The sequence below is a fragment of the Nicotiana sylvestris genome, chromosome 4 (assembly GCF_000393655.2).
Source record: "Nicotiana sylvestris chromosome 4, ASM39365v2, whole genome shotgun sequence".
Lineage (NCBI taxonomy): Eukaryota > Viridiplantae > Streptophyta > Magnoliopsida > Solanales > Solanaceae > Nicotiana > Nicotiana sylvestris.
The window spans coordinates 25,818,981-25,836,042 of NC_091060.1; the positions used below are offsets into that span (position 1 = coordinate 25,818,981).

The 17,062-nt window shown below is 40.5% G+C and overlaps 1 protein-coding gene across 1 annotated transcript; it reads left to right on the top strand.

Moving 5' to 3' along the window:
- Window positions 1-9,642: 9,642 nt before the first annotated feature.
- LOC138889347 (uncharacterized) lies at window positions 9,643-11,949 on the top strand. The gene is made up of 3 exons (XM_070172643.1): window positions 9,643-9,972; window positions 10,315-11,136; window positions 11,179-11,949. Exons 1-3 carry the CDS (start codon window positions 9,643-9,645, stop codon window positions 11,947-11,949), a joined length of 1,923 nt encoding a protein of 640 aa, XP_070028744.1.
- Window positions 11,950-17,062: the final 5,113 nt, after the last annotated feature.

Here is a 17,062-nt window from a genome sequence, read left to right on the forward strand (position 1 = left end):
GTTTTTGAAATACTAGTTCTATCGCTATTTTTCACATGACTAGAAAAAATTTTCAATATCTAATTAAGGACGAAGAGATTTTAACTATTTCACCGCATGATGATTCATTTTTATTTGAGGTACACATTTATAGTACTTATTTCACTGGCCTAAATAACCTAAGTGCTAATCTAAGTCATTTTCCTACTAAACATGTTAGTCCTATTACACTATAGTATAAAATTACTACTAAGGGCTCGTTTGGTACGAGGGATAAGAGATAACTAATTTGGAGATTAAATTTGAGATGAGTTTATCCCATATTTGGTTGGGATAAAATCGTGGTATAACTAATCCCAGAATTAGTTATCCCGGGATTGTAGTAATTTTTCATCCCTATGGGAGGGTGAGATAACTAATTCCGGCATAATTAACTATGAGATAACTTGTTTTCCAACCAGTACTATTTATTCCTCCAACAACAACAAAGTGAAATAGGGAAAAGTCACAAAAGAGGAATTGTCAACCGACCCCATGTACTCTGTAAGTATCGCACATAACCTCGATAAAATAGTGACGAGGATAAGGCGGGTTATTTACAATAACCTGTATGCAGTATAATAATAATAACAGGAAAGAAACACAGGAAGAGTAAGGCAGTTAACTTATGTAAATAAACTCAATCCCCAAAATCAGTAAAAACAGAAACATCAATCCACGGAATCTCGTATGAAAATACTGAAAGCTAACTCAATGCAAGAATGAATACAAAATACACAATCCGCTGCAGCGCGCAACCCAATACCACCTTACAAACACAATCCTCCCTTATTTCACCATATCAATATCAAGAATAACATGTAAAATTCGTTGTAGCGCGCAACCCGATCCCATCATATAATCAGAATCAATATCATAATCCTCCCTTATTTCAGCATATCAAAATCACAGATAAAATCTGTTGCGGCGTGCAACCCGATCCCACCATATCAATATCAATCCTTTCTTATTCCACCCATTACGGCATTCAACCCGATCCATAAATAAAATCAATTCAACAACTCAATTCACAAGAATCTCTACAATTAAAGAATATGAAATCAAATCCATAAAGGAACCTCGTACCAAAACAAGGAATGTTACAATTAACACAAAGCAACAAGACAAACCAAATATATGACAATTAAAGTGTACAAGTAAGACAAGTAAGGCAAGTGAAAATTAATCATGGAATCATGAAATAAACAAGAATTTCAATATAAGAGTAAATAGATTACAAGTAACAAGTTACGGCAAAGAAAGCAACCAAGACATGTAATAGTTAAGACATAGAATGAGATAATTAATGAAACACGGGAAAGCATGAAAACTACTATTTTGACTGCGTATATACACTCGTCACCTCGCATATACGCCGCTACACATATAATTCACATAACATATAGCTCAAGGGTTCCAAATGCCCTCAAATCAAGGTTAGACCTAACTCTTACCTCATTCTGCAAGAAATTTAAAGCTCAACTGGGGTCTTTCCTCTAAAATTCATCTCCGAATAAACCAAATCTAACCCAAAATGACTTAATATTAGCAAACAATGATGGAAATATTTTTGGGGAGGATGATCCGTTGTGACGACCTGGCTAGTCGTCTCATGAGTTACTGCTCCGTTTTCCCTATTTCTACTTCTTTATGCTTTGTTATCCGTGTTTCATGGTATCGGATTGGTCGTATCGAATCTGAAAGGATTTTGGTAAGGTATGAGACACTTAGTCTCTTTTAAGGAAGTTTGAGTTGGAAAAATCAACCGGATGTTGACTCATGTGTTAGAGGGCACGGATGTGAGTTATGATGATTCGGTTAACTTCGGGAGGTGATTTGTGGCTTAGGAGCGCTATCGGAATGAATTTTGGAGGTTCATAGTAGATTTAGGCTTGAATTGGCGAAGTTGATATTTTGACGATTTTCGGTTGGTAGGCGAGATTTTGATATAGGGCTCGGAATAGAATTCCAAGAGTTGCAGTAGTCTTGTTGTGTCATTTGGGATGTGTGTACAAAATTTTAAGTCATTCGGACGTAGTTTGGTTGGGTTTTTGATCGAAAACGTAATTTGGAAGATTTTAGAAAGATTGGCTTGAATCCGATGTGTTTTGGGTGATTTAATGTTGTTGGAGATGTTTTAATAATTGGAAAAAGTTTGAATAAGGTATTAGAATATGTTTGTGCTTTTGGTTGAGGTCCTGGGGTCTCGGGCTGATTTCAGGTGTTTAACGGGGAAGTTGAGATGTATTGCAGCTGCTGAACTTTGCTGCTTCTGGTGTTTTCGCACCTGCGGTTTGGGGACCGCAGGTGTGGCGCCGTACGTGTGGAAGGGGAGATGTAGAAGCGGATTTGAGAGGAAGAGGCAGGAACCGCATATGCGGTAATTGACACCTGCGGAGTCGCAGGTGCGTAGATTGGATCGCAGATGCGGAATTGGTCAGCTAATTTCCGCAGAAGCGGAGGATAGACCGCATATGTGGTACCGCAGAAGCGGGTTTTTGACCGCAGATGTGGGTATCCCTGGGCAGAATGTATATATGTCTTCCTTCGCGATTTTTGAAGGGTTTCACCATTTTTAAACACGGATTCGGGAGCTTTGGGCGATTTTGAAGAGAGAAATCAAGGAGACTTCATTAAGGTAAGGATTTTGGACCTAAAACACATTTCTATGGTAGTATTTCATGGATTAAGGCTGTAATTAAAGGAATTAAAGGGCTAAAAATGGAGGATTAGGGCTTGAGTTTAAGAGGCCTTTGAAGGAGGATTTGAGGGGTCATTTGGACTTCGATTTTAGTGTTCTTGATATGCATAGACTCATGGGGAGACGAGGAATCTATTAATGTAAAAATTTCTGAATTTTGAGACGTGGACCCAGGGGTCGGGTTTTGGTAATTTCGGGATTTTTGGTATTTTTCGATTGTTTTTGCTTGGGCTTCGTTCCCTTAGCATATTTTGACATCGTAATTCTAATTTTGGATAGATTCGATGTGCGTGGAGGCTGATTCGAGAGGCAAAGGTGTTACGGAGTAGTATTTTCACCGGTTTGAGGTAAGTAACCATTGTAAATCTGGAACTGAGGGTACAAAACTCCGGTATTCGACTTGTTTTGATAAACGCGGTGATACACATGCAAGGTAACGAGCGTGTGGGCGTGCTCAGATAAGGATTGTAACTTGGTCCATCCCATAGCGACTATTAAGTCGCGTATTTGATTTGAAAATATTATGTTATCCCGTATCTTGGATATTTATATTGTATTATTGGTTGTATGCCATGTTCTGGGCCTTGTGCCGACCTGTAGCAACCCTTAGGGGTATTTTGACTATTTTCCTCACTTTACTTGCTAGAAGTATATCCTCAGTCTTGTTTTAACCATTTAAATGATTAAAATTGATTTTATCACTCTACTCCTAATTGTGAGGACTGTTTGGGCTGAGTTCCCTAATCTCTATTGATAAGCCCGAGAGACTGTGAGGTTAATGACTGAGAGAGGTTGAGAACCTGATTGTGAGGATATTTTTATATATGTGAGTTATGGATCGAGTTGCACACCATAACAATACTTATATGGATCGGGTTGCACGCCGCAGCAATATACATATTGGATCAGGCTGCGTGCCGCAGCGATATGACGTTTGGGCTGTAGGAGCCCCTCCAGAGTCTGCACACCCCTAGTGAGCATAGTCGACTATTATATATGGAACGAGTTGCACGCCATAGCGGTTACTATGATTTCTACTATTATGAGATACTAATGAGCTGAGTGTTGAAAGTGAGTACTGTGTGACAAGAGTTAAGTCACAAGTGACTGAGAGGCTACCCGAGGGGCCATATTCTGAGTGATTCCCTGCCCGAGAGGCCTTGTTATGATGTTTTCACTGATTTCACTCTACTTTTAAATAAGCCTCTATTTATTAAGCCGCTAAGTATTTGATTTCCAATGCTTAAATTGGAAACATGATTTTATAATGAAAACGGATTTTAAACGGTAAAGATGACCTGATATTCTATTGATTATTCAGTTGTGTATTTTTGAACTGCTCGTCACTACTTTCAATCCTTATTTACTCTAGTTACTTACTGAGTTGGCGTACTCACGTTACTCCCTGTAACTTGTGTGAAGATCCAGGTGCCCGAGCGGCCGAGTGAGGGTTTTCAGCTGTTCAGTAATTGACGGAGACTTCGAGGTAGTTGCATGGCGTCCGCAGCCTTGTTCTCTCCCTCCTATCTTATTATTTTTCAGCATTTCCTAGACTATTGATGTATTAGGTATTCAGACTTGTATTAGAGGCTCTATACTCGTGACACCAGATTGTTGGGGCTGTGTAGTTTATTGTTATTTTGACTTTCCGCATATCTTTTGTTGCCTTAATGCTTATAATGAATTTGATATCTAAAACTTGCGTTAGAAAATGGCTTAATGCTACTAGAAAGAGGGTTGTGGTTATTGATTAGTTGGCTTGCCTATTAATGTGATAGGCGCCATCACGGCCGGTATTTGGGATCGTGACAAGTTGGTATTAGAGCCTAGGTTACATAGGACTCGCGAGTCATAAGCCGGTTTAGTAGAGTCTCGCGGATCGGTACGGAGACATCTATATTTATCCTCGAGAGGCTGCAGAACCTTTAGGAAAAAGCTTCATATTCTTGAAATTCTTGTCGTGTGAATTTGTTGATTCGAGTACTAAACTTCTATTATTCCATTCTCTCACAGATGGTGAGGACACGAGCTACCGAGTAGGGTGGACGACCACCTGTTCCTCCAGTTGGGTCCACCAGAGGCCGATGACCCGGTTGAGGCCGTAGTAGGGGCAAAGCAGCTAGGGCTGCACCTGCAGATCCACTAGCTGCCCAGTTTAGGATCAGGTCCCAGTTGTGGATGCTACAGTAGCACTAGCTCAGGCACCAATTGTGCCCATTGTGATTCCGGGCCTTTAGGAGGCTTTAGCTTAGATCTTATCAGTGTGTACCGGTTTGGCTCAGGCAGTTTCAGTTACTACGGCCGCAGATACTTCTCAGGCCGGGGGAGGCACCCAGACTCCCGTTGCTCGCACACCTGAGCAGGTTGTACAGGGACTCCAGACACCGGGGGCACCTCCAGCCTAGCCGGTTGCACCAGCTCAAGAGTTTGTAGTACCAGTTATGCCGGACGATGAGCAGTGTCGACTTGAAAGGTTTGGTAGACTCTAGCCTCTGTCATTCAATGGTGCATAGGGTGAGGATGCCCAAGGTTTCTTGGATAAGTGCCAGCGGATGCTTCGTACAATAGGGATTCTTGAGACTAGTGGTGTGGCATTTACTACCTTTCAGGTTTTTGGGGTTGCCTTCACTTGGTGGGAGGCGTATGAGAGGCGTAGGCCTGTTGGTGTAGCACCCCTTACTTGGCAGCAGTTCTCAGTTCTCTTCCTAGAGAAGTATGTACCACAGTCGCACCGAAAGGAGCTACGCAGGCAGTTTGAGCAGCTGCGTCAGGGGGAGATGACGGTGATGTAGTATGAGATATGGTTCTCTAAGTTAGCCCGTCATGCAGTTTGGATGGTTCCCACAGATCGAGAGAGGATCGGGAGGTTTGTTGATGGCCTCACGTACCAGCTTCGGATTCTCATGACTAGGGAGAGGGTGACAGGTGCTACCTTCGAGGAGGTTGTTAATATCGCCCGTGAGATTGAGACGATTCGCCGGTAGGAGCGAGAGGAGAGGGAGGACAAGAGTCCTTGGGGATCTGGTAGCTTTAGAAGTGCTCCTTCGGGGGGTCAGTCCTAGCAGGGCAGAGGCTGTTCTTTCAGGCCGGCCCATTCAGCTCGCCCAGGTTACCGTAAAGCATCATCGGGTCATGGTTTTCATAGTTCTCATCAGGGTCACTCATCACTTAGCGCCCTCCCAGCCCAGAGTTCGTCCCCTGCTCCATCAGTCCAGAGTTCTTCCATGCCAGGTCCGTCTACTGGTCATTCTGGTGCCAGGGGTTCCCTTCAGTCCCCATCTCCACCACCGGGGAGTTGTTATGAGTATGGAGAGTTTGGGCATATGAGGAGGCAGTGTCCTCGTCTTCGTGATGGTCAGTCTCAACAGAGGGATCAGCCCTCGACTTCTGCTCTAGTTACCTCACCACCCGCCCAACCAACTATGGGTGGAGGTCAGTCAGCCAGGGGCCGCCTTAGAGGGGGAGGTCGATCAGGTGGTGGTTAGGCCCATTTCTATGCTCTTCCGGGTAGACCCGACGCTATGGCTTCAGATGTTGTCATTATAGGTATTGTTTCAATATGCCACAGAGATGCCTCTGTATTATTTGATCCCAGTTCCACTTTTTCTTATGTGTCGTCATACTTTGCTCGTTATTTGGGTACGCCCCATGAGTTTTTTGCCTTACCTATTCATGTATCTACCCCGATGGGCGATACTATTGTTGTAGACCATATGTACCGGTCGTGTGTGGTGACTATTGGGGGTTTGGAGACCCGAGTGAATCTATTATTATTGAGCATGGTGGATTTTAATGTCATTTTGGGCATGGATTGGTTATTTTCGTGTCGTGCTATTTTGGACTGTCATGCTAAGATAGTCACATTGGCTATACCGGGTGTGCCGCGAATCAAGTGGCGAGGTGTGACTGATTATGTTCCTAGTAGAGTGATCTCATTCTTGAAAACCCAGTGTATGGTCGGGAAGGGTTGTATTTCATATCTTTGTGAGGGATGTTGGAGTTGAGACTCCCAGTATTGATTCTGTTCCAGTTGTGAGGGATTTTCTAGATGTGTTTCCTGCAGACCTGTCGTGCATGCCACCGGATAGGGATATTGATTTTGGTAATGATATGGTGCCGGGAACTTAACCCATTTCTACTCCGTCGTATCGTATGGCACCAGCGGAGTTGAAAGAATTAAAAGAACAGCTTTAGAAACTTCTTGATAAAGGGTTCATTTGGCCTAGTGTGTCACCTTAGGGTGTGCCGGTTCTGTTTGTGAAGAAGAAGGATGACACAATGAGAATGTGCATTGATTATAGACAATTGAACAAAGTAACAATTAAGAACAAGTATTCTTTGCCTCGCATTGATGATCTATTCGATCAGCTTCAGGGAGCGAGAGTGTTCTCCAAGATCGATCTCCGTTTAGGTTATCACCAGTTGAAGATCAGGGATTCGGATATTCTTAAGACGGCTTTCAAGACCCGATATGGTCATTATGAGTTCTTGGTGATGTCTTTTGGGCTGACCAATGCCCCAGCAGCGTTCATGCATTTGATGAACAGCGTGTTCCGGCCTTATCTTAATTCATTTGTCATAGTCTTCATTGATGGTATTCTGGTGTATTCGCGTAGCCAAGAGGAGCACACGGAGCATTTGAGAGTTGTGTTGCAGAGATTGAGAGAGGAGAAGCTTTATGCAAAATTCTCCAAGTGTGAGTTTTGGCTTAGTTCAGTGGCTTTGTTGGGGCACGTGGTGTCCAACGAGGGTATCCAGGTTGATCCGAAGAAGATAGGGGCAATTTAGAGTTGGCCCAGACCATCCTCAGCTACAGATATTCGTAGCTTTCTTGGTTTGGCAGGCTATTATCGCCAGTTTGTTCAAGGATTCTCATCTATCGCATCGCCCTTGAACAGGTTGACTCAGACGGGTGCTTTATTTGTATGGTCGGACAAGTGTGAGGAGAGCTTTCGGAAGCTCAAAACAGCTTTGACCACAACTCCAGTACTAGTTTTGCCATCAGCTTTAGGTTTATACACCGTGTATTGTGATGTTTCGAGAGATGGGATTGGTTGTGTGTGGATGCAGGAGGGTAAAGTTATTGCTTATGCTTCTCGTCAGTTGAAGCCCCATGAAAAGAACTACTCTGTTCATGATTTGGAGTTGGCTGCCATAGTTCATGCGTTGAAGATTTGGAGACATTACTTGTATGGTATGTCTTGTGAGGTATTTACTTATCATCACAGTCTTCAGTATTTGTTCAAGCAAAAGGATCTTAATTTGAGGCAGCGGAGATGGTTGGAGTTGCTTAAAGATTAAGATATCACTATATTGTATCATTCAGGAAAGGCCAGTGTGGTGGCTGATAATAGGTGAATTTAACTATAATTAGACCCTAAAAACCACCTTCTTGTATAGTTTGGATGATAAAAGTAATAACAAAATGCTCTTATTAGTGTTTTTCATGCTTTGCAGGTTATATATGACCAGAGAAGGCTATGGAGTACTTTTGAGATCAAATATGGAGAAAAAGAGGCCGATCGTAAAATTCCGTCAAGTAAACCACGCGAAACAGCTCAAGTCAGAACTGAAAGAGTACTGCCGCGGTTCCACCGCGACCGCGGCAGAACCGCGGTAGAAGATCTCTACAGACAAAGTGAGAATCAGAGAGCATGTTTGGCCGCGGTTTGACCGCGACCGCGGCAGAACCGCGGCGGAGGCGGAGAACTTCAGGGACTAAAGTGCAAAACACGGAATTTTTAGCCCAAAACCCTATTTTAAACACTAGACTCCGCCCAAGAGAGGCATGTATTGTTTTAGAGAGTACTTTGGAAAGAAGAACAAATGTGAGAGATCACCCAAAACATCTTGGTTTCTTCTTCTCTTTATTTTTCTTGCAATTTTAATCATGAATATTTTCATAGTTTATTTACCCATAGTTATGAGTAGCTAAATCCTTTGTCTAAGGTTTTGATGGAACCTATTGGGGGATGAACTTCTTGTTTATGTGAATACAAATTGCTAGTTTCAATCTTTATTTGTTCAACTTTGTGCATGTTGTAGTTAATTGACAGGATCCTCAATTAGCTGTGCCTATTTAGTGTGCATAACTCGGGAGAGAGTGAATATTTAGGTTATTGTTGAACAACACCACTCCCAAAGTATAAGAGGGATATATAACTGCGGGTTTAAATGCGGGATTAGGGATAACGAAGCCTTGAGTGCAATCTAAAGTGAACCGTGTTAATTAGAGCTAGCTAGTGTATCTCGGGAGAGTGCATTGAGTATATTACTGTGATTACTCGGGAGAGATTTACGGTAAGATGAGCATTCATGATTGATAGAGAGGTGTTGGTCAATTTGTATGAAGCATAAACAGAACGGATTCTATCAATAGGGGAAGTCATTACCTTAGCATTTTCTCATTATTGTTTACAACCTTAGCATCCTTAGTTTACAGCTGTTTATTTACTTGCAATTTTAGTTATTGAAGACACCATCAACTGTGATTCAAACGTTTGGGGAAATTGGTTCTCAAGAGTTTAGTGGGTCTAAAGATAGTGATTGATAAGTTAACTCTCTGTGGATTCGACTCTAGGCAGAATACTTAGGTTATATTTGCAACGTCCGCATTGTCCTTTTTATAAGGCATAGTTGGGCGTGATCAAATTTTGGCGTTGTTTCCGGAGACTTAACGAAATTATCAATTACCATTGATAGAAATACAAAAATTCTTAGTGTAGTCAGTTTTCTCTACACCAAATTTTTGATTGAAATTTTTGACGGTTGTTGATGTGGTTGCACAAGTGTATGCCTAGAAACTCTACGAGGACTGGAGAACTACTTGAAGGACTCTCAAACCCTGAGAAACATTCCGGATATCGAACCGTGCCAATAAAAGACGTCAACAACCTCATCAAACACACAAACTCGAAATTGACATGGGTGACGTAGACAACGTCAATGGAAACGTCAGAAATATGGCACCTCCTATGCTTGAGGCTGCACTATATGATTGGGCACAACCCACAGCTGACAATCTGGCCACTGCCATTGTTGTGCCCGCGATACAAGCTGAATCATTCCAGATCACGAACAACATATTGCACTTGCTGCAAAACAAGGGACTATTTTTTGGGACACCAGTCGAAGATCCTCAGCAGCACTTGAAGAACTTCCTGTCGATTTGCAAAACTCAAAGGCAACCCAAAGTAACTCCGGAAGCAATCAGGCTATTATTATTTCCATTCTCGGTGACAGGAGCTGCTCAGGTCTGGCTAAACTCACTCCCCATAAACTCTATAGAAACTTGGGATGAGTTAGTCAAGAAATTTCACATCAAGTTCCACCCACCCAACAAAACAGCTCAACAAATTGATGAGATCGTGAGCTTTAAACAGAAACCAATGGAGACACTGCATGAGACATGGAGTCGGTTTAAAGGAATGTTGGTTATATGTCCACACCATAGTATTCCAGATCAGATGTTGGGACAACGGTTTTACATGGCACTGTCAGATAGCATGAAGAACATTGTAGATGCCTCAGCTGGTGGGGCATTTTTGAGCAAAACTTGGAGAGAAGGTCAGAGTCTACTTGACAAAATGGCTCAGAATTCGGGGTGGACGACGAGGAATGCACCTATCACTCCAGTGGTGCACTCAGTGCCTTTTGACCCATCAAATTCCATGGCTGAAAATGTGGCGACCCTCTTGACACAGATGAGCATACTCACCAAAAAGGTGGAGGAATCAGGGCAGAAACAGCAATTGCACATTGTAGATACTACCAATGGAGGCTTGTGCACATCTTGCATTAGTCAGCCAGTTGTTAATCCTTGGAATGCAGAACATGATCATCATCATCAGCACCCTGAAGACATGAACTATGTGTCAAACTATGGAGGCCAGAGACAGGGCAACCAGAATTGGGGTCAGCAAACTCAGCAACCATACAAACTACCTCAGCCACAGTACAACGTTGGAAGCATGGGAGGTATGAGACCTCCCAACAATATGGCACCTTATACAAGGACACAGGGGTACAACAATCAGCAGCAAGGGTATCCCCCACCTCAGCAACAGCATGGTGGAAGTCAAGAAGATGGGTTCACTAGACTTGAAGCAATGATGCAGCAGGTTATTGTGTCCAATGCAAAAATAAATGAAAGAGTAGATGCACATGACGCAGTAATCAAAAATATTGAAGTGCAATTGGGCCAAATTTCAATGTCTCTGAACAATCGTCCTCAGGGGACATTACTTGCAGACACCCAGATTAATCCAAAAGATCAGGGCCCAAAGCAGCTGATGGCGGTGAGTCTCCGTAATGGCAGGGATCTAGATGTAGAACAAGAGAGAGCTCGAGAAAATATACAGGCTGAGACATTCATTCCAATGCCCATTGAGTTGGATGAGTCTACGATACTGACAGAGGTGACAATCCAACCTGCTCAGGAAGAAAAGAACATTTAGCAGGAGACCGAGAAAGTAGCTGAGCCAGTTGAAGAGCCAGTAGTTAAAATAGTAGCTGATAAAGAGAAGTCCCAAGTGATTGGGACGAAGAGACCTCCTGCACCCTTTCTACAGAGGCTGGCCAAGCATCAAAAGGAGGAGCAGTATAAAAGGTTCTTTGAAATGCTCAAACAAATCCAGGTAAATATTCCACTGATTGAAGCTTTAAAGGAGATGCCTGGGTACGCAAAAATGATGAAGGACTTGATGTCCCAGAAATTTGATTTTCAAGACTTGGCTACGATTACACTTACTCAGACCTGTAGTGCAGTGGTGATGAGACCTATTGCTGAAAAGTTGTCTGATCCAGGTAGCTTTACAATTCCATGCACTATTGGGAATTTCGCCTTTGCTAAGGCGCTCTGTGATTTAGGGGCCAGCATTAATCTTATGCCCCTGGCTATCTATAAGAGGTTGGGCATTGATAGAGCTAGACCCACCTCCATGTTGTTGTACCTGGCCGACAGGACTGTGAAGCGTCCATTCGGTATCCTTGATGATGTGCTTATTCAGGTGGGGAAATTTGTGTTCCCTGCAGATTTTGTGATCTTGGATTGCAAAGTGGATGAAGAGATTCCTATAATCTTAGGAAGACCATTCTTGGCCACGGGGAGAGCTCTGATTGACTGTGAGACTGGGGAGCTCAAAATGAGACTCAATGATGAGGAAATAACATTCAATGTGCAGAAAGTCTATGAGGCGACCAAGCGAGTTCGCCAATTGCTCTCTTATTGATGTCGTGGATGTAATTGTAGAGTCCGATGATGAGGTGTTGACAATTGAGGACCCCCTGGATGCATGTTTGATGAACTTAGATGAAGTGAATGGTGAGGATTTAGCAAAATGGGTGTTGGCATTGGAAGGTAGAGGGTTCTGGGAGAGAAATCTAGAGTTTGAGCCCTTGCACTTAGAAAAGAGAGAAACTCCTCCAGCTAAGTCATCCATTGAAGAACCACCAAAGCTGGAGTTAAAGCCATTGCCAACCCACCTCAGGTATGAATTTTTGGGACCTGACTCCACATTACCTGTTATTATCTCATCTAGTTTGTTAGATGTACAGATTCAAAAACTTTTACAGGTACTAAAGGAGTGCAAAACTGCCATAGGGTGGACCATGGCAGACATCAAGGGGATCAGCCCCGCCTACTGCATGCACAAGATTCTGCTGGAAGAGGGGCACAAACCTTCCAGGGAACATCAGAGGAGGCTGAACCCCAACATGAAGGAAGTGGTGAAGAAGGAGGTGATAAAGTGGTTGGATGCGGGAATTATTTTCCCAATCTCTGACAGCATCTGGGTGAGCCCAGTGCAATGTGTTCCTAAAAAGGGTGGCATGACGGTTGTGACAAATGACAACAATGAATTGATCTCAACAAGAACCGTCACAGGCTGGAGAATTTGTATGGACTATCGAAAGTTGAATCTAGCCACCCGGAAAGACCACTTCCCACTTCCCTTCATTGATCAGATGTTGGACAGATTGGCAGGGAGGTCACACTTCTGTTTTCTGGATGGGTACTCAGGGTACAATCAGATCTCCATTGCACCGGAGGACAGAGAGAAGACCTCTTTCACATGCCCGTATGGCATTTATGCCTTTAGACGGATGCCCTTTGGCCTATGCAACGCACCTGCCACATTCCAACGGTGCATGATGGCCATATTCACTAACATGGTTGAGGACATAATGGAGGTGTTCATGGATGATGTGAGCACGTGATTTTTGCCTTACGAAAACTACTCCAAAAATAAATCAAAAATAAAATAAATTTCTGTTAGTATGCAATTTGTGAATTTGCGTGGTGTTTGTTAAATATTTGTTTTATGTCCGTAAATATTTACGTTGTCATAATAAAATGAAAAATAAAATAAAATACATGTCGCATGCATATCTAGGATTTAATTATGCATTAATTCAAAATAAAAACACAAAAATATGCATTTTTTGTTCTATTTTAAATATTCCACTGTGTGATTAATGTTTTGTCTGTATGTTGAACAGTTGTTATAGAGTAATTAATATATTTTTGTGAAGTTAAAATTGTTTTATAATTAAAATTAGAAATTTAAATTAAAAAAAATGAAAAAATGTATATATATACAAAATCGAACCTGGATCAAAATCCAGGCCCAAATGAATTAACTCCCCCCAGCCCAATCCAAACAAACCTGTCCGGTCCAACTCAGGAATAAATCCAAACGACGACGTTTGGTCACACTTCATCAAGGACTGTTGGATTAAATCAATCCAACGGCTGATATCCCCTACCCTTACCCGGAACCCTCTACCCGACCCATTGCCCCGATTCAGCCCGACCCCAACGTTAAACCAAACGACGTCGTTTGGTTAAGTGAGATGATCCTGACCGTGAATCTTACTTGATCGGACGGTCAAGATTGATCCACCCTTCCCCTATATAAAGTCCAGACCCCTACCCCGGCCCCCTAACTAAACACCCCCCCCTTCCTTACTATTCATCATCGTCCCCAAACCCCCACTCCTAACCCTAGCCGCCCTAGAATTCCACTGCCTGAAACCCGGCGGCATCAACGCCGCCGGTCACCAAAATAACACCCTAGAACCCCCTGAACATCCTCTACACCGATCTGACCTTAGTTTCCTTCAAATCAGACCCCAACTCTTCGAATATTAAATCGAAGGTGGGTCTGAAAACTTAAACCTTTCCAATGGCTCTCAAATTAACACCACAGCTTCTCCTAAATTCCCTCACCAAGGATCTGTTAGTCGCATGGTTCGAATCATACTGGAACTACTCGAATCTTCATTTGAAGATTCGAGTACAACCTGACCTTATCCCAACCTACTTCAAACTCACACCAGTTACCCCCTGACCTCCCTCGTGCCTAGAATATCTTTGGTTTCCCTCGAATCTAACCAGAAATGAGTAAATCCCAAATCGAACCTTCAGGCACCCTAGAAATACCAAACTTCTGGATTCTGTCAAAATTGATTAAAGATTGAGGTTTAATCGACCTTAGTCGAAGTATTTTCAGTGGAAAATACTTCGACTAAGGTCTGTTTGATTTCAAACAAAGTCCGAATCCAAGTTGAGTCCGAGTCAAAATAAAATTAAAGGATTTAAAGGTATTTTTTCTACATGTATTCTTGTTTGTTTAATAACCTGTTAATTCTTCATGTTTTTATTTTTTATTAATTCTGTCATCTTTATCTCATGCCCGTATGATTAGTCAAATAAATGAATTGTTTCTGTTGATTTTGTTTGTTTACAATGTGTGTAATCGACTCGACTAAGTTCGTCGATTAGTTATATCATAAATCCTGCTTCTGAAAATGTTGACTGAAATAACCTGTTTTGGATGGATTATTTTGCTATAATCAGTTAATTAGTTATTGTTAATCAGTTGGTTCTTGTTTAATAAATCCATCAAATGGACGTTATATGTGTGTTGTTTTCTGAACATTAAGTTCAGGACATTGTCAATATATTGACAATGCTCCTGTTTGTTTGATCTTAGTTCAATATTGAAGTTCAGTTTGAATTGTTATAATAAATTCAGTGTAATGTTGTTGTGATGTTAGTTCTGAATTCAAGTTTACAAAGGTTGGGTAAATACAATTGTATTAGGAGGTTAATCATAGGATTGGTTATAGTTGCTTAAACAGACTTTAAAATCTGTTTTGTATCAGATTCTGATTTTAGTTTAAGGGCAGTAATAATTACAGTGGGATTTCTGGGACATTTTTTGGACAGAATAGTGAGGGTAATATGATATAATAGTGAGCTGATAGTGGAGTGATAATGGCTATTAGTTAATGAGTAATAATGGGAAACAAAGGGTAATGGGGCTGCTTAAAATCAGGATAAGATCACTTAAAGTATTAAAAAGCAGTTTTAATGGGATTTTCTGATTTTTAAAAAGAAGAAAGGGGTCCAAGAAGCACTAAAAGGAAATAGGACAGACCTGTATAAGTACAGGGACTGGAAATTTGAAAGAAGATCAGATTGGAAGAGGGAATTGAGAGAGAGAAAATCTGATTTAAAAGGCAGATTTTGAAGAGAAAAAAAAACAGATACATTTGAGAAAAACAGAAAGAAAGGAAGAAATAGAAATAGGATCAGAAACAGAAATCAGATTATTTTGCAAGAAGAGGAAAGAGAGGAAGAAAACAGAAAAAGAAACAAAAAGAGAATATCCACACACACTAACAATCTGAAACAGATACAAATGCAGAAACAGAAAATCAGGAATGTGAATTTGAAATAGGAAAGAAACTGAAATCTGAAAAATGTTATTCTAGAATCTGTCCGTCGTTTGTTTGTGGATATTGTTCAGTTTGAATCTGAAATTTTTCCTCAAGTTTCTGTCACTGTTCATCTGGGTTAACGGGTCTTGTTCAGACTTGTTGTGTTATTGGTATATTCTGCTGATTTTGTTACTGCTGCTACTGCTGAAATTTACTCCTTATACCTTCATTTCCAGGTACACATCCTTTTAAATTCTATGTTGGAAAGAGATTCACCATGACAGATAAATGAAGCTTGAATTGTAATAATATCTGTTATTCATTTGAGCTCTTTAATTAAAAATTCAGTTTTGTTTCTTGATCAAATAAGTAATATATGTTGATAGGATGACTGTAAGTTAAATGTCCTTTATTGAAGACTGTATAAGTGTTGTAATAAGGTTAATTTTCTAAATTTTCATTAAAGTATAGTTATGATTGAATTGTTAAGATAGGGAATATGGCAGGAAGTTGGCTATTAGTTAAGTCCTATGACATTGTTAGTCAGGTATAGAGTATTCTGAAATATCAAGAAAATGCATGGTTAGTGTAATTCGATTGTTTGGTTGTGGATTAAGGTCAGATGTTGTTAGTTGAATAAAGAGTAGTATAAAAATGTCAAAAACCATATTGCTAGTTTATTCTAATACCTGATTTAGTTATGGATTGAATGGTGTGAGTTATACGTTCATATATGGCGTGATAACAGGTATATATATAACCATTAAAGGATGATGAATTGATGTATCTCATTATGATGTTAAGAATATTATGAATGTTTAAGCGTACAACTATGTTGTATGTAATACAATTCGAATTGAATCAATTCGCATAATAACTCTATTCTCATCAATTTGATTATTTATCGTTATAAATAAACGGAGTAATTATAATTCTGGATCAAAAACAAGCGTGTGAGAATGAGGTGATATGTATAAGAACAAATCACAACACTTTATATCAATGGTAAATAAAAGTAGAATTTGCATTAATTAAAATAAAATAAAAAAATTTGTTCAAAAATACTTCTTCCCTTCATAAATTATTTTTGTGAGTTTCATATGGCATTCATCCTTTGGTATATGTATATGTTGTATTTGTGAAGGATAGTATTAATCATGTTCTTATTTTACTTTGAATTTGAATAGTCTTGGGATGAACATAATTAATACTCGGAAATTATAGTCAACGGGCAATATTTAATAAATTGTGAATTTCTTTTAAAAGAATTTAAAGACATCCCTTGAATATGAATTTCTCAGTATTTTCATATAAAATGTGTAGATACAACAAACAATTTGTGGAAAAATTCATAATACCATTAAGAATATTTGGTGTAATTAGGGATACGTTCGCGTAATCTGATTATACCAATAAAAGCAATTCGAATTATGCGTACGCGCAATTTCGAATGAATATTTAATATAAGGGATTTCTTCGAGGACGTTAAATTAATTTCATAAAAACCCGAGATGTGCGGTTCACTATTTAAGAAAAACAAATATTCTTGATTCGACACAATTTCGAAAAAATGATTGCTTAATAAATATATTATCAAAAGTTATTGTGTACACGTACGCG